Below are 25,000 nucleotides of genomic sequence, written 5' to 3'. Positions count from 1 at the left end.
GGTCAAAATGTGACCCCTTGACTCGTCAAAATTCCGCCCCCTTTAAACCTTATTTACCTTTAAACATATTCTATAAATAAATCCACTGAGACTTGTTGTTTGGTAAAATTCTGGCCACAGCCTTTTATTAAATAACCATTTTAAGAAAACATAAATAACTCTTTATAACATATATAACTTTAATAACTAGAACCAGCTAGAACACAACCCAGAAATGCTAGTCCCATTCTTAAAACTTCATCCTCCCTTTTCTTGTTGACCAGGCCATACTTTAAATTACCTGGACTTAAATTAAGTCTGTTATTTTACCCACAACTCCAAGGAACCCTGTGTCCAAGAAGCTACTTAACCTGCTCTCCCACCCCGTTAGGAGGTTAACCCATTCACTTATGGTCATAGTCAACTTGTTTACGTGAGGGGACTAACACCCGCCCCCGCTGTGACAAATATAAAACAAGAACACCTCAAAACATGGGAGGGAGGGCAACTTGCTGTTTTGAAAAGTTTTACTGAGGCTAAGATGGCCGCTGCATCTCCCCTTAAATACCGGGCTCCTTAAGACCCACACCTTTTGCAGCAACATAGGGACTGTCTCCTCCCAGGGATCAAAGGCCCCTTCCCCTTATGCTGCACACTGTCGAGGGGCTAACTTTCTAGGTAGTATCTACTGCTGGTGAATTTTATGTAGCAGTTTGTGGAGCTTCTGATAATGTAGAGTAGGAAAGCCATTACATAGTCATTGGACAGAGAGTAGTAAACACTGCTTAGAAAACACTATAATTATCAGCATATTGTGATGTGCATGACAACCCCTTGACACCATATACATTGTGGCCTGTGTGTGTGATTACATCAAGAAGGGTGATCACTGATCCAAAGCTGTTTTCAGTGATTATTCACGCTGTAGGCTGTATTTGTTGGTAGCATAGTGAGTGTCACTCCCAATGCATCATGGTAGTGCTAATGACGTTAGCACAAATGTATGTGGGGATTTCACAGAGGGGGCGGAACCAGGAATTCAAGGGGGCTTTAGGTTACTCAAACCCTTCTAGCTACAAACCTCCAAGACACCTTAATTGAAAGAGAATCACCTCCTCTTTTTAAATGGTTGCCATAAGCAACCCCCAAAAATGTTTTGAAAAGTAAAAACACAGCACATAAGGTTTTTTGGGGGGAGGGAGTCTTTAAAGTGAATGTAAAGTTTCATGAATTAGTGCTGGTTTTTAAAAATACTTTAACTTTACATTGCAACGTTTTGTTTTTTTAAATACTTACCTATTTGTTTAGCAAACCCCAACCGGCAATCCGCCGCCCACAGCTCCTCTGTACTTACATCAACAATGACAAAACCGGCTTCCTCCAATCACAGCGTGCACCCCAGAGCATCCATCTTGTGAGGCCACGCTGTGATTGGAGGAAGATGGTTTTGTCATCATTGAAGTGGTAACTACAGAGTAGCTGCGGGCAGAGGATCGCGGTCTGCTGTCATAAAGAAAAAGGTAAGTTTTTTTTTTTTTAAAAACGCTGCAATGTAAAGTTTCATGAATGAAAAGGCGCCTGTTTTTAATAGTATTTTTAAAAACCGGGCACTCATTCATGAAACTTTACATTCACTTTAAGGACTCAGTTATACAATCTGATATGTCTAGAGAACCACAATAAAGTTTATTATATAGTGGACGCAGGGCCGGCATTTGTGTAACGCAATCTGGGCAGCCGCCTTAGTGCGCCTCAGCAGGGGGGCGCTAGATCTGCCTGGCTGCCGGCATTTAGCAAAGCAGCTTGATTAGTGAAAAATGTATGTACACACAGCGCACGGCACACTGTTCATTGACTGTCACTCAGGACACTGTCCAGACACTTCACTTGCAGAAGTTCCAGGCAGCATTATGCATGGGCAGGGTCAGGAGGGTGTGTGTGGGCACTGGGCAGTTTAGAGAGCTCACTTGCGCATCGAATGGCACTCAGCGTAACGGCCGTCTATCTGGGGCCTGACTGTGCGTCACTCATGTTTACAGAGTCTGTCTCTGTCAGTCAGTAAGTGTGGTGAGAGGCTGGAAGTGGAGGCGGCAGTGGTGGAACTGTGAGAGGGAAACAAACGTGAGGATGCTGGCGCCTTGTGACTGTTGTCACACTATGCGATTTTGACATTGAGGCTGAACCACGGACCTGAGTGACGCCCACCCACCCCCAGATCCCCAGAGAGACCGGTGCCACGGCACTGTACTGAAGACAGTGAGAGAGGTTGAAGTAGGTAGGTTGGCACCTCATTTAATTTATAAGAATTCGTGGCTGTGGTGTGGCTGTATTATTATTTCGAATCATTACCTTATTAAAGCTAATGCTATATAACACAGACCAGCCACAGTTTCCTTTTTTATATATATTTTTAATTATAAAATTTAACGGCACCACTTTTTTCCCCCCAACAACACTTCTACACATTAGTCTGAGTCCCTATAGAACCTATGCATAATGCACATGATCACCTATGTGAAGAAGAACCCAGGTGTAATTTCTGGTTGGGGGGAGTGAGCTGGTATGGCTATGGTTGCTGCTTGCTGCTGGGAAAAAACTCAGTTCTGCATTAAATCATGGAGTGACATGGATTATGTCTAATACATTAAATAACAACTATATATATAAATATATAATATTTATACAATATATATATATATATATATATATATATATATATATATATAAAAAAAAAATATATATATATATATATATATATATACTGTACATATATATACTATATGTGTATGTATGTGGGTATGTATGTTGGGTGGTATTGTCAGGGTTTTTTATGGTGTCGTGGTGAGGATTGGGGGAGGGGGGGGGCGTAAAAATGCAGCTTTGCCTGTGTAGACAAAAATCCTTGCACCGGCCCTGACTTATGTTGACTGTATAGTCAGATGATTGCTCCGGTGACAGTGTTCACCTGGCAAAAATGCTTTTATTTCTGCACTGGCACAAAGGCGACCCTCTAGCTTATATTGTAACTCCCACAACCCTGTATGGGCCGTCTTTTAAATTTTGCTACTCTTGACGACAACATTTTTTCTTGTAGTCTTCTGATGTCAAGAAATATAAATATAAGAATTGTATATTTTGATTTTGTTGAGCCTGCTTGAAAAAAAAATAATTTGTGTTGGTTACTTTTAAAATAGCTGATTTTGTCTGTCTGTCTGAAATACATAAGTATTGGCTATAGAGACGTTGTGTAGACATATACAGCAGAAGATATTACACTCCCAGTGGGAGGTGGCAAAAAAAGTAATATAATGCAAATTTTTAATTGATCTAAGATCTCATCATACAGAGAGGTCCCTAAAAAAATATTAGAAACACAAATTTTAATTTGAAAGAGATTTATCTGACTATGCAGGTTCTTGAGGTAAAGGAGAGAGACGTCTACATTACAATCAGGTAGATTACGAGTTTTGCGTTACGGCTTTTAACTCTGAAAACAGCCAATAGGATGAGAGCTACTGAAATCCTATTGGCTGATTTGAACAGCCAATAGGATTTCAGTAGCTCTCATCCTATTGGCTGATTTGAACAGCCAGAAGGATTTCAGAAGCTCTCATCCTATTGGCTGATTTGAATTTGAAGAAGCAAATCAGCCAAAAGGAATGCAAGGTATGCCATCTTTTTTAAAAGAGATTTTTTCTCCCTTAAAGGGACATTATACACTCATTTTTTCTTTTCATAAATGTTTTGTAGATGATCTATTTATATAGCCCATAAAGTTTTTTGTTTTTTTTAAATGTATAGATTTGCTTATTTTTAAATAACATTGCTGTGATTTTCAGACTCCTAACCAAGCCCCAATGTTTTATGAGAATACCGTCAGCTACCTACTCCAGCTTGCTCCTGTTTGTGTAAAGGGTCTTTCTTTCATGTAATTAGCAAGAGTCCATGAGCTAGTGACGTATGGGATATACATTCCTACCACGAGGGGCAAAGTTTCCCAAACCTCAAAATGCCTATAAATACACCCCTCACCACACCCACAAATCAGTTTTACAAACTTTGCCTCCTATGGAGGTGGTGAAGTAAGTTTGTGCTAGATTCTACGTTGATATGCGCTCCGCAGCAGGTTGGAGCCCGGTTTTCCTCTCAGCGTGCAGTGAATGTCAGAGGGATGTGAAGAGAGTATTGCCTGTTTGAATTCAATGATCTCCTTCTACGGGGTCTATTTCATAGGTTCTCTGTTATCGGTCGTAGAGATTCATCTCTTACCTCCCTTTTCAGATCGACGATATACTCTTAAATATATACCATTACCTCTGCTGATTTTCGTTTCAGTACTGGTTTGGCTTTCTACAAACATGTAGATGAGTGTCCTGGGGTAAGTAAGTCTTATTTTCTGTGACACTCTAAAGCTATGGTTGGGCACTTTTTTAAAGTTCTAAATATATGTATTCAAACATTTATTTGCCTTGACTCAGAATGTTCAACATTCCTTTTTTTCAGACAGTCAGTTTCATATTTGGGATAATGCATTTGAATCAATCATTTTTCTTACCTTAAAAATTTGACTTTTTCCCTGTGGGCTGTTAGGCTCGCGGGGGCTGAAAATGCTTCATTTTATTGCGTCATTCTTGGCGCGGACTTTTTCGGCGCAAAAAATCTTTTCTGTTTCCGGCGTCATACGTGTCGCCGGAAGTTGCGTCATTTTTTGACGTTCTTTGCGCCAAAAATGTCGGCGTTCCGGATGTGGCGTCATTTTTGGCGCCAAAAGCATTTAGGCGCCAAATAATGTGGGCGTCTTTTTTTGGCGCTAAAAAATATGGGCGTCGCTTTTGTCTCCACATTATTTAAGTCTCATTTTTCATTGCTTCTGGTTGCTAGAAGCTTGTTCTTTGGCATTTTTTCCCATTCCTGAAACTGTCATTTAAGGAATTTGATCAATTTTGCTTTATATGTTGTTTTTTCTCTTACATATTGCAAGATGTCTCACGTTGCATCTGAGTCAGAAGATACTTCAGGAAAATCGCTGTCTGGTGCTGGAACTACCAAAGCTAAGTGTATCTGCTGTAAACTTTTGGTAGCTGTTCCTCCAGCTGTTGTTTGTATTAAATGTCATGACAAACTTGTTAATGCAGATAATATTTCCTTTAGTAAAGTACCATTACCTGTTGCAGTTCCAACAACATCTAATGTTCAGAGTGTTCCTGATAACATAAGAGATTTTGTTTCTGAATCCATTAAGAAGGCTATGTCTGTTATTCCTCCTTCTAGTAAACACAAAAAATCTTTTAAAACTTCTCGTTATTCAGATGAATTTTTAAATGAACATCATCATTCTGATTCTAATGATTCTTCTGGTTCAGAGGATTCTGTCTCAGAGGTTGATGCTGATAAATCTTCATATTTATTTAAAATAGAATTTATTTGTTCTTTACTTAAAGAAGTTTTAATTGCTTTAGAAATTGAGGATTCTGGTCCTCTTGATATTAAATCTAAACGTTTAGACAAGGTCTTTAAATCTCCTGTGGTTATTCCAGAAGTTTTTCCTGTTCCTGGTGCTATTTCTGAAGTAATTTCCAGAGAATGGAATAATTTGGGTAATTCATTTACTCCCTCTAAACGTTTTAAGCAATTATATCCTGTGCCATCCGACAGATTAGAGTTTTGGGACAAAATCCCTAAAGTTGATGGGGCTATTTCTACCCTTGCTAAACGTACTACTACTCCTACGGCAGATGGTACTTCCTTTAAGGATCCTTTAGATAGGAAAATTGAATCATTTCTAAGAAAAGCTTATCTGTGTTCAGGTAATCTTCTTAGACCTGCTATATCATTGGCTGATGTTGCTGCAGCTTCAACTTTTTGGTTGGAAACTTTAGCGCAACAAGTAACAGATCATGATTCTCATAATATTATTATTCTTCTTCAACATGCTAATAATTTTATCTGTGATGCCATTTTTGATATTATCAGAGTTGATGTCAGGTTTATGTCTCTAGCTATTTTAGCTAGAAGAGCTTTATGGCTTAAAACTTGGAATGCTGATATGTCTTCTAAATCGACTCTACTTTCCCTTTCTTTCCAGGGTAATAAATTATTTGGTTCTCAGTTGGATTCTATTATCTCAACTGTTACTGGTGGGAAAGGAACTTTTTTACCACAGGATAAAAAATCTAAAGGTAAAAACAGGGCTAATAATCGTTTTCGTTCCTTTCGTTTCAACAAAGAACAAAAGCCTGATCCTTCATCCTCAGGAGCAGTTTCAGTTTGGAAACCATCTCCAGTCTGGAATAAATCCAAGCCTTCTAGAAAAGCAAAGCCAGCTTCTAAGTCCACATGAAGGTGCGGCCCTCATTCCAGCTCAGCTGGTAGGGGGCAGATTACGTTTTTTCAAAGAAATTTGGATCAATTCTGTTCACAATCTTTGGATTCAGAACATTGTTTCAGAAGGGTACAGAATTGGTTTCAAGATAAGACCTCCTGCAAAGAGATTTTTTCTTTCCCGTGTCCCAGTAAACCCAGTGAAAGCTCAAGCATTTCTGAAATGTGTTTCAGATCTAGAGTTGGCTGGAGTAATTATGCCAGTTCCAGTTTTGGAACAGGGGCTGGGGTTTTATTCGAATCTCTTCATTGTACCCAAGAAGGAGAATTCCTTCAGACCAGTTCTGGATCTAAAAATATTGAATCGTTATGTAAGGATACCAACATTCAAAATGGTAACTGTAAGGACTATCTTGCCTTTTGTTCAGCAAGGGCATTATATGTCTACAATAGATTTACAGGATGCATATCTGCATATTCCGATTCATCCAGCTCACTATCAGTTCCTGAGATTCTCTTTCCTGGACAAGCATTACCAGTTTGTGGCTCTGCCGTTTGGCCTAGCTACAGCTCCAAAAATTTTTACAAAGGTTCTCGGTGCCCTTCTGTCTGTAATCAGAGAACAGGGTATTGTGGTATTTCCTTATTTGGACGATATCTTGGTACTTGCTCAGTCTTCACATTTAGCAGAATTTCATACGAATCGACTTGTGTTGTTTCTTCAAGATCATGGTTGGAGGATCAATTCACTAAAAAGTTCATTGATTCCTCAGACAAGGGTAACCTTTTTAGGTTTCCAGATAGATTCAGTGTCCATGACTCTGTCTTTGACAGACAAGAGACGTCTAAAATTGATTTCAGCTTGTCGAAACCTTCAGTCTCAATCATTCCCTTCGGTAGCCTTATGCATGGAAATTCTAGGTCTTATGACTGCTGCATCGGACGCAATCCCCTTTGCTCGTTTTCACATGTGACCTCTTCAGCTCTGTATGCTGAACCAATGGTGCAGGGATTACACAAAGATATCTCAATTAATATCTTTAAAACCGATTGTACGACATTCTCTGACGTGGTGGACAGATCACCATCGTTTAATTCAGGGGGCTTCTTTTGTTCTTCCAACCTGTACTATAATCTCAACAGATGCAAGTCTTACAGGTTGGGGAGCTGTGTGGGGGTCTCTGACGGCACAAGGGGTTTGGGAATCTCAGGAGGTGAGATTACCGATCAATATTTTGGAACTCCGTGCAATTTTCAGAGCTCTTCAGTCTTGGCCTCTTCTGAAGAGAGAGTCGTTCATTTGTTTTCAGACAGACAATGTCACAACTGTGGCATACATCAATCATCAAGGAGGGACTCACAGTCCTCTGGCTATGAAAGAAGTATCTCGAATTCTGGTTTGGGCGGAATCCAGCTCCTGTCTAATCTCTGCGGTTCATATCCCAGGTATAGACAATTGGGAAGCGGATTATCTCAGTCGCCAAACGTTGCATCCGGGCGAATGGTCTCTTCACCCAGAGGTATTTCTTCAGCTTGTTCAAATGTGGGAACTCCCAGAAATAGATCTGATGGCTTCTCATCCAAACAAGAAACTTCCCAGGTATCTGTCCAGATCCCGGGATCCTCAGGCGGAGGCAGTGGATGCATTATCACTTCCTTGGAAGTATCATCCTGCCTATATCTTAACGCCTCTAGTTCTTCTTCCAAGAGTAATCTCCAAGATTCTGAAGGAATGCTCGTTTGTTCTGCTGGTAGCTCCAGCATGGCCTCACAGGTTTTCGTATGCGGATCTTGTCCGGATGGCCTCTTGCCAGCCGTGGACTCTTCCGTTAAGACCAGACCTTCTGTCGCAAGGTCCTTTCTTCCATCAGGATCTCAAATCCTTAAATTTAAAGGTATGGAGATTGAACGCTTGATTCTTGGTCAAAGAGGTTTCTCTGACTCTGTGATTAATACTATGTTACAGGCTCGTAAATCTGTATCTAGAGAGATATATTATAGAGTCTGGAAGACTTATATTTCTTGGTGTCTTTCTCATCATTTTTCCTGGCATTCTTTTAGAATTCCGAGAATTTTACAGTTTCTTCAGGATGGTTTAGATAAAGGTTTGTCCGCAAGTTCCTTGAAAGGACAAATCTCTGCTCTTTCTGCTCTTTTTCATAGAAAGATTGCTAATCTTCCTGATATTCATTGTTTTGTACAAGCTTTGGTTCGTATAAGACCTGTCATTAAGTCTATTTCTCCTCCTTGGAGTTTGAATTTGGTTCTGGGGGCTCTTCAAGCTCCTCCTTTTGAACCCATGCATTCATTGGACATTAAATTACTTTCTTGGAAAGTTTTGTTCCTTTTGGCCATCTCTTCTGCCAGAAGAGTCTCTGAATTATCTGCTCTTTCTAGTGAGTCTCCTTTTCTGATTTTTCATCAGGATAAGGCGGTGTTGCGAACTTCTTTTGAATTTTTACCTAAGGTTGTGAATTCCAACAACATTAGTAGAGAAATTGTGGTTCCTTCATTATGTCCTAATCCTAATAATTCTAAGGAGAAATCGTTGCATTCTTTGGATGTTGTTAGAGCTTTGAAATATTATGTTGAAGCTACTAAGTCTTTCCGAAAGACTTCTAGTCTATTTGTCATCTTTTCCGGTTCTAGAAAAGGTCAGAAAGCTTCTGCCATTTCTTTGGCATCTTGGTTGAAATCCTTAATTCACCATGCTTATGTCGAGTCGGGTAAAACTCCGCCTCAAAGGATTACAGCTCATTCTACTAGGTCAGTTTCTACTTCCTGGGCGTTTAGGAATGAGGCTTCGGTTGATCAGATTTGCAAAGCAGCAACTTGGTCCTCTTTGCATACTTTTACTAAATTCTACCATTTTGTTGTGTTTTCTTCTTCTGAAGCAGTTTTTGGTAGAAAAGTACTTCAGGCAGCGGTTTCAGTTTGAATCTTCTGCTTATGTTTTCATTAAAATTTATTTTGGGTGTGGATTATTTTCAGCAGGAATTGGCTGTCTTTATTTTATCCCTCCCTCTCTAGTGACTCTTGCGTGGAAAGATCCACATCTTGGGTAGTCATTATCCCATACGTCACTAGCTCATGGACTCTTGCTAATTACATGAAAGAAAACATAATTTATGTAAGAACTTACCTGATAAATTCATTTCTTTCATATTAGCAACAGTCCATGAGGCCCACCCTTTTTGTGGTGGTTATGATTTTTTTGTATAAAGCACAACTATTCCAATTCCTTATTTTATATGCTTTCGCACTTTTTTTATCACCCCACTTCTTGGCTATTCGTTAAACTGATTTATGGGTGTGGTGAGGGGTGTATTTATAGGCATTTTGAGGTTTGGGAAACTTTGCCCCTCCTGGTAGGAATGTATATCCCATACGTCACTAGCTCATGGACTCTTGCTAATATGAAAGAAATGAATTTATCAGGTAAGTTCTTACATAAATTATGTTTTTCATATGCAAAAGAAGGGGGAGGGTCTTATTTCCCACTTGCAGTGGGCTTTCCAGCTGCCTTTTCAACAGAGCTAAACTGACAGCTTCTAAGTAAGTTTTTAAACAGTTTTATACTGGATTTTTATATCAGTATCTGTGCAACTTATTCTTTATAGTAGTGTCTGTTACATGCAGTTATATGAAAATGAGTGTATACTGTCCCTTTAATTCCGATTGGCTGATAGAATCCTATCAGCCAATTGGAATTCGAGGGACGCCATCTTGGATAACGTCTCTTAAAGTAACCTTCATTCGTCGTTAGTCCGTCGGGGAAGGAGGATGTTCCGCATCGGCGGGATGAAGATGGATCCGGAAGAAAGAAGATAGAAGATGCCGCTTGGAAGAAGACATCGCCCGGATGGAAGACCTCTTCTTTGCCGCTTGGATCAAGACTTCTACTGGATGGAGGACCACATCGCCCGGATTGGATGAAGACTTCGGCTCGGCTGAGTGAAGACGACTCAAGGTAGGGAGATCTTCAGGGGGTTAGTGATAGTTTTTTTTAAGGGGGGTTTGAGTGTTAGCGTTAGCTACGCGGGTTTTTACCGACAAAACTCTAAATCTAGCGGTTAGATTTTTTAATTGGTAGTTTTTTTAATTTTTAATCCCAAAGATATTGCATGATTTCTCCTCATGTTGCTGAGCTTTTCAATATCAAGCCCTAAGTGTTGGGCTTTAGTAAACAGACAAAGATGTGATAAGGAAGCATTTGTGTGTACAGAACGTGATACAATAAGATCAGACTATTCTTATGGGTTGTGGTGTAAAAGAACAAAATTAGCATCACACATTTTATGCTGCCGGAATTACACGTCATTAGAAATACATTAAGGGCAATCCATTTTATAGTACACTGTCACTTTAACACAGATAGGGCACGCAATTTTAAATTTACCATCAATTTACTTTTATCATCAAATTTGCTTTCTCTTAGTATTTTTTGTTGAAAGCTAAACCTAGGTAGGCTCAAACTGATATCTAAACAGTTGAAAACCGCCTCTTATCTCAGTGCATTGTGTACCTTTTTCTCAGTTAGACAGTGCTAGTTCACTGTGTCATATACGTAACAGTGTGCTCACTCCTATGGAGTTATTTATGAGCCAGCACTGATTGGCTAAAATGCAAGTCTGACCAAAGAACTGAGATAAGGGGGCAGTCTGCAGAGGCTTAGACACAAGTTTATCATAGAGGTAAAAAGTATATTAATATAACTGTGTTGGTTATGCAAAACTTGGGAATAGGTAATAAAGGGATTATCTATCTTTTTAAACAATAACAATTTTCTAATAGACTGTCCCTTTAAGATGACTTACCCTTCAGCTCTAGGGGATTATGGTAATGGACCTCAAGACGCAAGAACCTAGAAGAACCTTCTCCACCAAAAGCCAGCCCAGCATCTTCTGGATAATAAAATTGCTGGAAATATAAAAAAGCATAATTAGCTGTTAGAAAATGACTCTTCCTCTGTATTTCTCCAAAACTTGTACCAGCACTTAGCCCAAAAACCTTCTGTGAACTCACCTGCGCCCCCATAGCCCAGGCTGCCAGCACGTGTCGGCAGTAATTAAGCCTGTCGGGTGACATGCTGGAGTCACATTGTCCGCTGTATTGGGGGTAAGTTTCATACTCAGTGGCACATTGAAAAACTTCAATATGATGAACTATAGCTTCATGTCCCTTAGTAATCACTGGCTCATACTGCAAAGGGAAGAGAACTACAATTCATTAGAATGCAGACAACTATTTTATCACCAAGCCATACAGGATACACCAACTCACAATGATTGAGGCTACAGCAAGACTTGCCATATTGGCCAAACCTTTTACGGTAATGAAGGTGGTCTCTCACACCTGTATTGTTGCTCATTGTAATTCTGAAGCCATGCGTGCTCACTGTTTACTAATATAACCCACATCAGTACTGCATAGTGCACGTGCCCAGCTTCATTACTACATCATATTTGGGAATGAGCATACCCATGCTTAAGCCAGCCTCCAATGAACTAATAGCAAAGGCAATAAGGCCTTTGATTGGCTATATCACAGCAATCAGAAAGAAAAACCATACAGAGAACGCAGGTAAATTTAGCAAAAACTGCTCATGCAACTGTCATATTTCTCAGCTCTAATGAACTGATGGCCAGTAAAGCACTGCACGTATTGAGGGCATTTTGGAGTCCAATGTCCCTTTAAATTCATGATGCAGATAGAGCATTGAATGTTAAACAACTTTCCAATTTACTTCTGTTATCAAAATGTGCACTGTTTTTATATGCACGCTTTCCGATCCACCAGCTTCTACTGAGCATGTGCAAAAGGTCACATTATACATCTATATGCATTTGTGATTGGCTGATGGCTATCACATGATATGGAGCAGCGAAATTGGAAGCAACTTTAAAATTTGTGATTAAAAAAATCTACTATTCATTTGTAAACCAAAATGTGATATTGCATTGTATTTTTATTATATATGTGTTGGTGCTATTCTTCTGGGTTTAATGTTCCTTTAAAGGGACACGAATCCCAAATTTTTATTTCATGATTTAGAAAGAGCATGCAATTTTAAACAAATTTCCAATTTATTTCTTACATCTAATTTGCTTCATTCTTTTGATATAATTTGTTTCAAAGCATATCTAAATAGGCTCAGAAGCTGCTGATTGGTGGCTGCACACAGATGCCTCGTGTGATTGGCTCAACCATGTGCATTGCTATTTCTTCAACAAAGGATATCTAAAGAAAGAAGCAAATTAGATAATAGAAGTAAATTGGAATGTTGTTTAAAATTGTATTCTCTGTCTAAATCATGAAAGAAAAAAAATCCTTAAAATTATCACAGTTACTTGCTAACGTAGAAGAGGGAATTGCATTATTATTATTATTTTATACAATTTTAAAAGTAAATAAACTAAGCGCAGAAAGACAACATACAAGTAACAGTAAACAAAGAACTAATATTGCCAAAAGGATGATTAATCAGACTTTGCCTAGAATAATGTGTCCAACTGTGAATATACAGAACAGCTACAGTGGTGTCTTCCTGATCTTAGTAAATATCACATGGAGAAGTGAAGGAATAATGTGCTGGCAGTAACGTTTCACAGACAAACAGTTTTGAAGCTGCAAAGGATAAGGTCAGAATTAAACATTCATGATCCAGAGCAGACAGATCATGTCATTTTATACAACCTTCTAATTTACTTCTAGTACCAAATTTGCTTTGCCCCTTTGGTATCCTTTTGTTGAAAAGTAAAGCTAGGTAGAACAATAGGAGCGTTCACGTGTCTTTAGCTGTCTTTGGCAGTAGCATTTGCGACTATGTATACCATTGTTGTAAACATTGTTTCAAGCTCTGCTGCCAGGTGGCTAAACACAACTTTCACGATTCAGATAGGGCATGCCATTTTAAACAACTTTCCAATTTACTTTTAAGATCAAATTTGCTTTGTTCTCTTGATATTCTTTGTTGAAAGCTAAACTTAGCTAGGCTCATGTGTTAATTTCTAAGTCCTTGAAGACCGCCTCTTATTTCAGTGCATTTTGACATTTATTTACAGCTAGACAGTGTTAGTTCATGTGGGTCATATAGATAACATTGTGCTCACTCCCGTTAAGTTATTTATGAGTCAGCACTGATTGGCTAAAATACATGTCTGTTAAAAGAACTGAAATAAGGTAGCAGTCGGCAGAAGCTTAGATACAAGATAATCACAGAGGTAAACAGTGTATTTATATAACTGTGTTGGTTATGCAAAACTGGGGAATGGGTAATTAAGGGATTATCTATCTTTTTAAACAATATACATTTTCAAGAAGACTGTGCCTTTAACCTTGGTACCCATATTTCAGTATCTCTGCAAACAGTTCGGGATCACAAGTTTAGTCATTTTTTTTACATTGCGGATCAGGTCCGACAGACCTCGCCGAATGCGGAGAGCAATACGCTTTCCGCATTCAGCATTGCACCAGCAGCTCTTGTGAACTGCTGGTGCAATGCCACCCCCTGCAGATTCGCTAGCAGGGGGTGTCAGTCAATCTGATTGTACTCGATCGGGTTGAATTACGGCAATGTCTGTCCGCCTCCTCAGAGCAGGCGGACAGGTTATGGAGCAGCGGTCTTTAGACCGCCACTTCATAACTGGTGTTTCTGGCTCGAAGCTCCATACAGCGCTTAATAGATATGCCCCTAAGTCTAAGTCATATATCAGATATGAACTTGAGATATTAAAAACTTGACAAATTGACATTAATTAGAAATTGCAAAAAAACTCCAATGTAGTGAATTATTGGCAGCACGAGTAGCAGCTGGCTGACGCGTTTCACACCTACTCTTACAGTACTTTTTTTTTTTTTTTAAACATATCCAAAAATTACTCAGGATCCCCCAAGCATTTTCTACCTACTTGTTACCAGCATCAAATGTTTTTTTTTTAAATGATATAATTCCCCACGGGTCTGTTTCCTATTAATTCTATGGCGCACAAGGTACAAAAATTCCTATAGACAGCTGTTTACTTTGCCTAATGGCAAATCCTGTGCATAAATAGCGGGGATTAAAACCCATAATAATAGTAATAATTAATTGAACTGTGATTGATGCTTTTTTATTATTTTATAAAACATTTAGAAAATGTTAGGTAGGTGGAATTACTAACATTTTTCACTTGCTATTTTTTAAGATGCAATGATTCATATAAAAAAATAAAATAACCTGTGATATAGGAAAGGGATTCTGTTGCAGAGACTTTTTCTCTGTGGGAGTAAGCTGTGCTATTATTGGCCACAGTTTTGACACTAATGGCGGTTGCCATCTTACATTTTTCTCTTAACGCTGAATTTTGTTTGTTATGGTAATTAGTATTCAGTATCAGCCATAGAGGGCTTACGAGTCTGCTCTGTCACCGGGTTGTATCAGTTTTCCTGTGGCGCAGTCTAATTTTAAATCCCACTCAAGGGATAGTTTCATCTAATGTCATAAAGTTACATGGCTTATATTAAGTGATAAAGTGAATTAAATAAACTCTTTTTGGTTAAATTGGGACTATAAAATGCTCATGTGACCGTTTTATAAGCAAAATCTGTTACATGTCTGAGAATATTTAAATACGCTCTGTTAAACAAACAGAACGAAGATGATAGCAGACTTGTGAAATATTTAACTGTAATATTCCCTGTGCTGTGTTTACATACTGAAAACTGAAAGCAAAAAATAAATTCATAAAAGCTTTTGTTTATTTATCATAATTGTAAAAAAATTTTTTAGCATTTAAAGGAATTTGAAACAGAAATATATCCCCATAAAATGTTAAATGAAACATATAAAATTACATGCAATATAAATGCAATATTTATTTTGTCTACTTTTTCTGTAATTTACAGGAATTGTAATATACCAGAATTATGGATTAGTGCTCTCCGCACAAAGTCAAAGGCTGGAGCACACTTGGCATACTTAAGTACGCAAGAGTTGTGCTGAAAAATGTTTGCTTAGTCCATACACTTATTTACACCTATGTATATCCCTGGGGAAGCAAAACTATCCACATACCACTAACAAGTTTTAATGGATATTAAAAGGGATATTAAACCCACATTTTTGTATTTAATGATTCCGATAGAACAGCAATTTTAAGCAATTTTCTAATTTACTCCTATTATCGATTTTTTTCATTCTCTTGCTATCTTTATTTAAAAAGCAGGAATGTAAACCTTAGAAACAAGCCCATTTTAGGTTCAGCATCCTGGATAACGCTTGCTTATTGGTGGATACATTTAGCAACCGATAAACAAGTGTAACCCGGCTTCTGAACCTAAAATGGGTCGGCTCCTAAGTTTTACATTCCTGTTTTTTTAAAAATAAAGATAGCAAGAAAACAAAGAATTGATAATAGGAGTAAATTAGAAAGTTGCTTAAAATTGCTACTCTATCTGAATCATTAAATATTAGTATTCCTATAAAGCAGTGCTTTCCAAACTGTGTGTCGGGACACACTAGTGTGTCGGCAGCAGTGTGTAGGTGTGTCCCTGCTTCAGCACAATTTTTTTTAAATTTTTTTTTTTTTTTTTTTTATTGTTTTTTGGTTTCTGACTTTCCACCTGCCTGCTACGCATATCACATGGTTGACACGTGATTGATACCTAGTGGGTCACAGTCTCATCTTAACCAATTGGCACAGCTCAGTGGGAACTGAAACTATTACCATAGGCGGATTTGGCGGCACATTGGCTCCTGACTGCACATGTAGTCTCCTTAATTGGCTTGTGACTGCACCAGGGCCGGACTGGGACCAAAAAAAGGCCCGGGCATTTTAGGGCAAAGAGGCCCACTCCCCCCCCCCACAGCAAAGGCGGCGCGCTATATATTGACCACTGACCTGCATGAAGATGTTATCAGGCCGTTACCCTTACTCAATATAGTCAGTACCACGCTCGTAACTAGGTTCTCTCCTCGGGATAGGTTTATTTACTTATTAAGCTACCCTACGTCTCTCAGCACAAAAACACTGAATATTGGTTTTCTAAAGCTTCTGAAACAAGGCCTCTGAAAGAAAGGAGTGGGAGAAAAGTGTCTAATTTTCAAATGCCGCTTTGTTTTACCTCGTTTATTACACTGAGCTTACATGAAGAAACCAAACTTGTTTTTTTTGTTATGCAATCGCAAAATCTTATATTATTGTTTTTCATTTCAAAGATAAGTAAAGACTACCCACATATTTTGTAGAGATAAGTGTTTGCATATAAAATGTAGTTAAAACAACTACAGTTTACAAGCCACATTATACTACAATAACCAAAGCCTTGTAAAAATGTAAGAAGCAGCTCTGGTGGTATCTATGACTACATGAGATAGCACAGTTTATAAGCCACAGAAAAACTCCCATCGCACATAAGATATACAATATTTGTGTTTACTTAACTTATATAATGTACACGCTCCTAGTATAGTCACCCTGGATGTGGCTGCCTCCCTCGCCCTCTTCCCTCCTTCATGCGCACGCTACTTAGGACGATGAGAGGAAGTGATGGGTTTGTAGGAGGTCACTGTGTCACCATTTTCACTTCCTCCCAGGCAGCCAGGCTAGCAGCACAGAACTCGGAGGACCACCTGCTCCTCCCACTTCTGGCCGGATTGATAGCATGTGCAGGCAGCTCCTGTCCTGTCTGCATACAGCGACCGTGAGATCCACTTGCAAGAAGTAAGTGGAGGATTCTCACGGCCGCTGTATGCAAGTCTGTGCCCCCTGGTGTGGCCTTTTTATGGTGCTTAAGTGACGCCCCCTGATGTGCCATTGAGAACAGTGCCCCAAAAATCAGCAGTTAGAATCTTTAATTCTGGGTCAGTCAGCACAGAGCTACTGACCTTGCCGTAATGGTGGGCGGAGCTAAGGGAACCGGCGGCCCACCGGGCAAATGCCCAACATGCCCTATGGTCAGTCCGGGCCTGGACTGCACGTATAATCAGTGAGTGGGACAGCAGTGTGTTTGCAGCACGTGCAGTAGTCAGTCGGACTTGCAGAGCTCTGAGGGTGACAGCTTTAAATGCTGAGCTGAAGTCAGAAGACAGTGGGGTTTTTTTTGCAGCTAGCTCCCAGTAGTGCATTGCTGCTCCTGCTCTTGATATATGGATAGGAAGTGGAAGCTTAAAAATGCTTGATGATGAAATGCGAGTGTCTTTATCTAATATTACACCAAATATTACGAAACTGTGTTCATCCCATCAACCTCATACATCCCATTAAAATAGTAAGTAGCTATTGGTGTTATTAAACTTTTTTTTAATTCTTGCACATACATACTGTTACTTGTAAATGCATTTTGTTGTTATATAATTTATGTATGTGTCCGTATCTTTTAAAACAAGTTGGTTTAACCTCCTTTTTGCTAGTACAACTGAATTACTGTGTCGCGAAATGATGTAGGTCTACAAAGTGTGTCACCAACATGAAAAGTTTGGAAAGCTCTGCTATAAAGAGATGTTTCATATACATATTAGAAATTAATCAATGCGTTACAAAACATCTACATATAAAATAAATGTTTAACAACAATTAAGCCTTTGATTTTGTTATCAAAATGTGCATTGTTTTGCAATTCAGGGACATGCCCCTTGGAAAGCCTGAAAAGTCCCTTGGGTATAGTTTATCTTGTTTCCTTTGCTTTGACCAATTATGGACAGATATAAATGACCTCCTTAAAGGGACAGTCAACACCAGAATTTTTGTTGTTTTAAAAGATAGATAATCCCTTTATTACCCATTTCCCAGTTTTGCATAACCAACACAGTTATAATAATACACTTTTTACCTCTGTGATTAACTTGTATCTAAACATCTTCTGACAGCCCCCTGATCACATGACATTTTATTTATTATCTATTGACTTTTATTTTAGCCAATTAGTGCAGTGTCTGCCACAATTCACGGGCATGCTCACAATGTTATCTATAGGGTTTACCGGAACTAGCTCTCCCCTGCTGTGAAAAGCAAATACAAAAGCATGTGATTAGAGGCGGCCTTCAAGGGCTTAGCAATTATCATATGAGCCTTCCTAGGTCTAGCTTTCAACTAAGAATACCAAAAGAACAAAGCAAAATTGGTGATAAAAGTAAATTGGAAAGTTGTTTAAAATTACATGCCCTATTTGAAACATGAAAGTTTTTTTTGGACTTGACTGTCCCTTTAACTAATCACTATGCAGCATGTAGGAGAATAAGATTAAATCCACAGAATGCACTCCAGCTCCTCTGGGGCGGGTAAAATCTATAGTTTTCATATTTAAATCACCTGTACTGCAAAGTATTTCCAAATTTAATTTTATGGGGAATTACATTTTGAGTTTAATTTTTCTTAAAATTATTTGTATTGATTTATATTATAAACAGACCTTTGTAGTGTGCAAAAGTGTTGACCTCGGAACTCATACACAGGAGGGCTCAGTAAAGATTGTCTGTGCCCCATTAAAATCTAATAAAAAAAAACATTAAAGGCTGGGCAGTACATATCTCTAGAATATATCATAACCTTACAGACTGGAGAGTACAGATCTGTAAAATAAATCATACCCTTTAAGATTGGACAGTACAGATCTGTAAAAATAAATCATACCCTTTAAGATTGGACAGTACAGATCTGTAAAATAAACCATACCTTTATAGATTGGACAGTACAGATCTCTAGAATATACCATAACCTTATAGACTGGACAGTGCAGATATATACAATAAATCATAACCTTATAGACAGGATAGTACAGATCTGTAAAATAAATCATACTCTTAAAGACTGTAAAGTACAAATCTCTAGAATATTCCATAGCCTTTTAGACTGGAATGTACAGATCTCTAGAATATACCATTACCTTATAGACTGGAATGTACAGATCTCTAGAATATACCATAACATTATAGACTGGACAGTGCAGTTCTGTAAAATTAATCATACCCTTATAGATTGGACAGTACAGATCTCTGGCATACATTATAACCTTATAGATTGGATAGTACAGATCTCTAGATTACATCATAACCATATAGACTGGACAGTGCAGATCTCTAGAATATGTTATAACCTTATAGACTGGACAGTACAGATCTCTAGAATATATCCTAACATTATAGTCTGGACAGTGCAGATCTCTAGAATACATTATAACCTAATAGATTGGACATTACAGATCTCTAGAATACATCATAACCTTATAGACTGGACAGTACAGATCTCTAGAATACATCATAACCTTATAGACTGGACAGTACAGATCTCTAGACTACAGTATAACCTTATAGATTGGACATTACAGATCTCTAGCATACATCATAACCTTATAGACTGGACAGTACAGATCTCTAGAATACATTATAACCTTATAGTTTGGACATTACAGATCTCTAGAATACATCATAACCATATAGACTGGACAGTGCAGATCTATAGAATATATCATAACCGTATAGACTGGACAGTACAGATCTCTAGAATACATTATAACATTATAGACTGGGCAGTACAGATCTCTAGAATACATCATAACCTTATAGACTGAACTGTAAAGATCCATAGAATACATCATAACCTTAAAGACTGAACTGTAAAGATCTCTAGAATACATCATAACCTTATAGACTGGGCAGTACAGATCTCTAGAATACATCATAACCTTATAGAGTGGGCAGTAAAGATCTCTAGAATACATCATAACCTTATAGACTGAACTGTAAAGATCCATAGAATACATCATAACCTTAAAGACTGAACTGTAAAGATCTCTAGAATACATTATAACCTTATAGACTGGGCAGTACAGATCTCTAGAATACATCATAACCTTATAGAGTGGGCAGTAAAGATCTCTAGAATACATCATAACCTTATAGAGTGGGCAGTACAGATCTCTAGAATACATCATAACCTTAAAGACTGAACTGTAAAGATCTCTAGAATACATCATAACCTTATAGACTGAACTGTAAAGATCTCTAGAATACATCATAACCTTACAGACTGAACTGTAAAGATCTCTAGAATACATCATAACCTTATAGACTGGGCAGTACAGATCTCTAGAATACATCATAACTTTATAGAGTGGGCATTAAAGATCTATAGAATACATCATAACCTTATAGAGTGGGCAGTAAAGATCTATAGAATACATCACCTTATAGACTGAACTGTAAAGATCTCTAGAATACATCATAACCTTTTAGACTGAACTGTAAAGATTTCTAGAATAAATCATAACCTTATAGACTGAACTGTAAAGATTTCTAGAATAAATCATAACCTTATAGACAGGATAGTACAGATCTGTAAAATAAATCATACCCTTAAAGACTGGAAAGTACAAATCTCTAGAATATTCCATAGCCTTTTAGACTGGAATGTACAGATCTCTAGAATATACCATAACATTATAGACTGGAATGTACAGATCTCTAGAATATACCATAACCTTATAGACTGGACAGTGCAGGTCTGTAAAATTAATCATACCCTTATAGATTAGACAGTACAAATCACTGGCATACATTATAACCTTATAGATTGGACAGTACAGATCTCTAGAATACATCATAACCATATAGACTGGACAGTGTAGATCTCTAGAATATGTTATATAACCTTATAGACTGGACAGTACAGATCTCTAGAATATATCATAACATTATAGACTGGATAGTGCAGATCTCTAGAATACATTATAACCTTATAGATTGGACATTACAGATCTCTAGAATACATCATAACCTTATAGACTGGACAGTACGGATCTCTAGAATACATTATAACCTTATAGATTGGACATTACAGATCTCTAGAATACATCATAACCTTATAGACTGGACAGTACAGATCTCTAGAATACATCATAACCTTATAGATTGGACATTACAGATCTCTAGAATACATCATAACCTTATAGACTGAACAGTGCAGATCTATAGAATACATCATAACCGTATAGACTGGACAGTACAGATCTCTAGAATACATTATAACATTGTAGACTGGGCAGTACAGATCTCTAGATTACATCATAACCTTATAGACTGAACTGTAAAGATCCCTAGAATACATCATAACCTTAAAGACTGAACTGTAAAGATCTCTAGAATACATCATAACCTTATAGACTGGGCAGTACAGATCTCTAGAATACATCATAACCTTATAGACTGAACTGTAAAGATCCCTAGAATACATCATAACCTTATAGACTGGGCAGTACAGATCTCTAGAATACATCATAACCTTATAGACTGAACTGTAAAGATCTATAGAATACATCATAACCTTATAGACAGAACTGTAAAGATCTCTAGAATACATCATAACCTTATAGACTGGGCAGTACAGATCTCTAGAATACATCATAACCTTAAAGACTGAACTGTAAAGATCTCTAGAATACATCATAACCTTATAGACTGGGCAGTACAGATCTCTAGAATACATCATAACCTTATAGACTGGGCAGTACAGATCTCTAGAATACATCATAACCTTATAGACTGAACTGTAAAGATCCCTAGAATACATCATAACCTTATAGAATGGGCAGTAAATATCTATAGAATACATTATAACCTTATAGACTGAACTGTAAAGATCTCTAGAATACATCATAACCTTATAGACGGAACTGTAAAGATCTCTAGAATACATCATAACCGTATAGACTGGACAGTACAGATCTCTAGAATACATCATAACCTTAAAGACTGAACTGTAAAGATCTATAGAATACATAATAACCTTATAGACTGGACAGTACAGATCTCTAGAATACATCATAACATTATAGACTGGACAGTACAGATCTCTAGAATACATTATAACCTTATAGACTAGAGGGTACAGATCTCTAGATTATGTTATAACCGTATAGACTGGACAGTACAGATCTCTAGAATACATCATAACATTATAGCTTGGACAGTACAGATCTCTAGAATACATCATAACATTATAGACTGGACAGTACAGATCTCTAGAATACATCATAACATTATAGACTGGACAGTACAGATCTCTAGAATACATCATAACCATATAGACTGGACAGTACAGATCTCTAAAATACATCATAACATTATAGACTGGACAGTACAGATCTCTAGAATACATTATTACCTTATCGACTGGACAGTGAAGATCTCTAGAATTATTATACTTTATAACCTTATAGGTACAGATCTCTGAAGTACATTATAACATTACAGACTAGAGAGTACAGATCTCTAGAATACAACCTTATAGGCTGGACAGTACATTTCTCTAAAAATACATAATTCTCTCACCATGAGAATGTGATGCTTTGGGAAGTTTTTAGGCAGTTCGACAATATAGCACCAGTATGTGGTTTCCCGGTTTGGGATTATGATTGCTGGAGCTCTGATCTCCATTTGTTTGACATCTGCAGGCAGTCGAGGGGTAGGAATATCAGTCTTTAGCAGCTGCACTCTCTGAAGACCCCGGACATGAAGAGCAGAAATATTGATTTTAGAAATGGTTTGGTATGGTTTCTCCAGAAGTGCGTATATCAGGTGAACCGTCCCATCCTATGTAACAGAAAAAAACAAAACTATTTTCATCATAAAACCAGGAGAGGAGTATCTGGAAATAAAACAACAACAAAGTTCCATAACACAGCAACAGTATATGAAAAGAACAGGTGATTAATTGATATTATATTACTATATAAAGTATCAACAGATTAAGCAAACCCTGAACAACAGGGGTCTGAATCGGAATCCCAAGGGCAGGGCTGTGGCAACACTAAAATGTGTTGAGCATTTTATTTGGAATTTTTGGGGGAAGTTTTCATAACCTGTATTTACATTTCAGCTTTAACTTAAAGGGATAGTCTAGCCTTTCATGATTCAGAGCATGCGTTTTTAACGTAAACTTATGTGTCGCCCCATTTTTGGTTCAGCACCTGGGTAGAGCTTGCTGATTGGTGGCTACATCTAGACACCAATCAGAAAGTGCTACCCAGGTTGTGAACCAAAAATGGTCCTGCTCCTAAGCTTACATTTAAATAAAGATACCAAGAGAATGAAGAAAAATTGATAATAGGAGTAAATTAGAAAGTTGCTTAAAATTGCATACTGTATCTGAATCATGAATGTTTAATTTTGACTAGACTATTCCTTTAATAAAGAAGATTTTTTTTTAGTTTCCTGTTAGTAGCTTTTCCTCCTACAATTGCTGCCATATAGTGCCCAAGAAATGGTCCGGCTCCTAAGCATACATCCCTGTTTTTTCACAATTGATGCCAAGAGACTGATAACCTGATACAAGAAGTAAATTAGATAGTTTTTCAACATACCATGGTCTATCTGAATCATGAAATCATTTTGAAAGTGCTGTGCGCAGCTGTATGATATTTAGTAGCCACCTTGAATACAGAAGGTTCTGGTCACTTTTACACGCCAACACTTTCCCATCCAACATAGCTACCAAGCGTGTTAAGCGCACAGCAGTTGGCTGCAGGGATATTTCCTAGAAGTAATTAGCAGTCCCAGCAGTGCACCGTGAACTGCTGCTTTAGATATTCATTTATTTTTTATTGAGAGTTTCCACGACTGTAGGACTTTGGTTTCATATTGGGACAGGCCACACAATTTTTAGGACACTCAAGTTACAATTAAAACTCAGAGAAAGTCTCCTACATTTCTCTTTTTATTTGGTTTACATGGGGCATTTTATAGGATATTTTCTCAGATATCTTGTGGAAACTAATATAGGATTTATACAGTTTAAAAGGCACTTAAAGGTTGGACTTTTATGTCTTAAAGGGACTTTGAAAGCAGGGCCAGACTGGCCTACCAGGGAATCAGGAGATTTCCTGGTGGGCTGCATCAGCTAGGGTTGCCGACAGTGTTCCCTCTAAGGCCAGTTTTGTGAGCAGCACAGCAGTGAAACAGTTAAAAAGGGAACCATACCTTGCAGTCTGCATTGTGTAGTGTTTGCTAATTGCTCTAATTACCTGTTTCACTGCTGGGCCACTCACAAAACTGGCCTTAGAAGGAAAACTGGTTACCGGATGTCCAGTTTTCAATTGGACCATCGAGTATTTTAGCAGGTTCTCCAGTAAAGTCTTCACAAAAATACTGGACACTTACATTTTTTTTTTTTAAGTCCATGAGTTTTAGTTACATGTTAAAGGCCTCCTACAAATTTGTAGCAGACAGAAATGTCAGTCAAGGGGTCAAATCCCTACTGTTTATATGGGGTGCAGCAGCTCAAGAGATAAAATGGTTAATTTGTATGTTACAGCAGACATGGGGGCCCATTTAACAAGCTCCGCATGGAGCTTGTGGGCCCGTCTTCCTGGCGAGTCTTCAGACTCGCCAGAAACACCAGTTATGAAGCAGCGGTCTAAAGACCGCTGCTCCATAACCCTGTCCGCCTGCTCTGATGAGGCGGACAGGAATCGCCGGAAATCAACCCCCTGCTGGCGGCTCATTGGCCGCGAGTCTGCAGGGGGCGGCTGGTGCAATGCTGAATAAGGAGAGAATATTGCTCTCCGCATTCAGCGAGGTCTTGCGGACCTGATCCACACTGTCAGATCAGGTCCGCAAGACCTTTAACAAATAGGCCCCATGGGGTAGAAAGACTGCTCAATTGTGAAAAATATAACTCAAGATCAAGGAGTAGATTTATGAAGGGTCGAGCGGACATGATTTGCT

The 25,000-nt window shown here is 38.2% G+C and overlaps 1 protein-coding gene across 1 annotated transcript in view; it reads right to left on the bottom strand.

Moving 5' to 3' along the window:
- Nucleotides 1–25,000, bottom strand: part of DBH (dopamine beta-hydroxylase) — a 110,855-nt gene that overhangs the window by 41,519 nt on the left and 44,336 nt on the right. Inside the window, exons 3-5 of the mRNA XM_053696239.1 lie at nucleotides 22,607–22,867; nucleotides 11,326–11,502; nucleotides 11,118–11,220 (exon numbers count right to left, since the gene is read on the bottom strand). Coding sequence (XP_053552214.1) covers nucleotides 11,118–11,220; nucleotides 11,326–11,502; nucleotides 22,607–22,867 — 541 coding nt within the window. The remainder of the gene's footprint in view (nucleotides 1–11,117; nucleotides 11,221–11,325; nucleotides 11,503–22,606; nucleotides 22,868–25,000) is intronic.

This window comes from Bombina bombina, chromosome 12, assembly GCF_027579735.1.
Source record: "Bombina bombina isolate aBomBom1 chromosome 12, aBomBom1.pri, whole genome shotgun sequence".
Classification (NCBI taxonomy): domain Eukaryota; kingdom Metazoa; phylum Chordata; class Amphibia; order Anura; family Bombinatoridae; genus Bombina; species Bombina bombina.
Note: the sequence above shows the minus strand (reverse complement) of the source record. Positions and strands in the feature narration are given on the sequence as shown.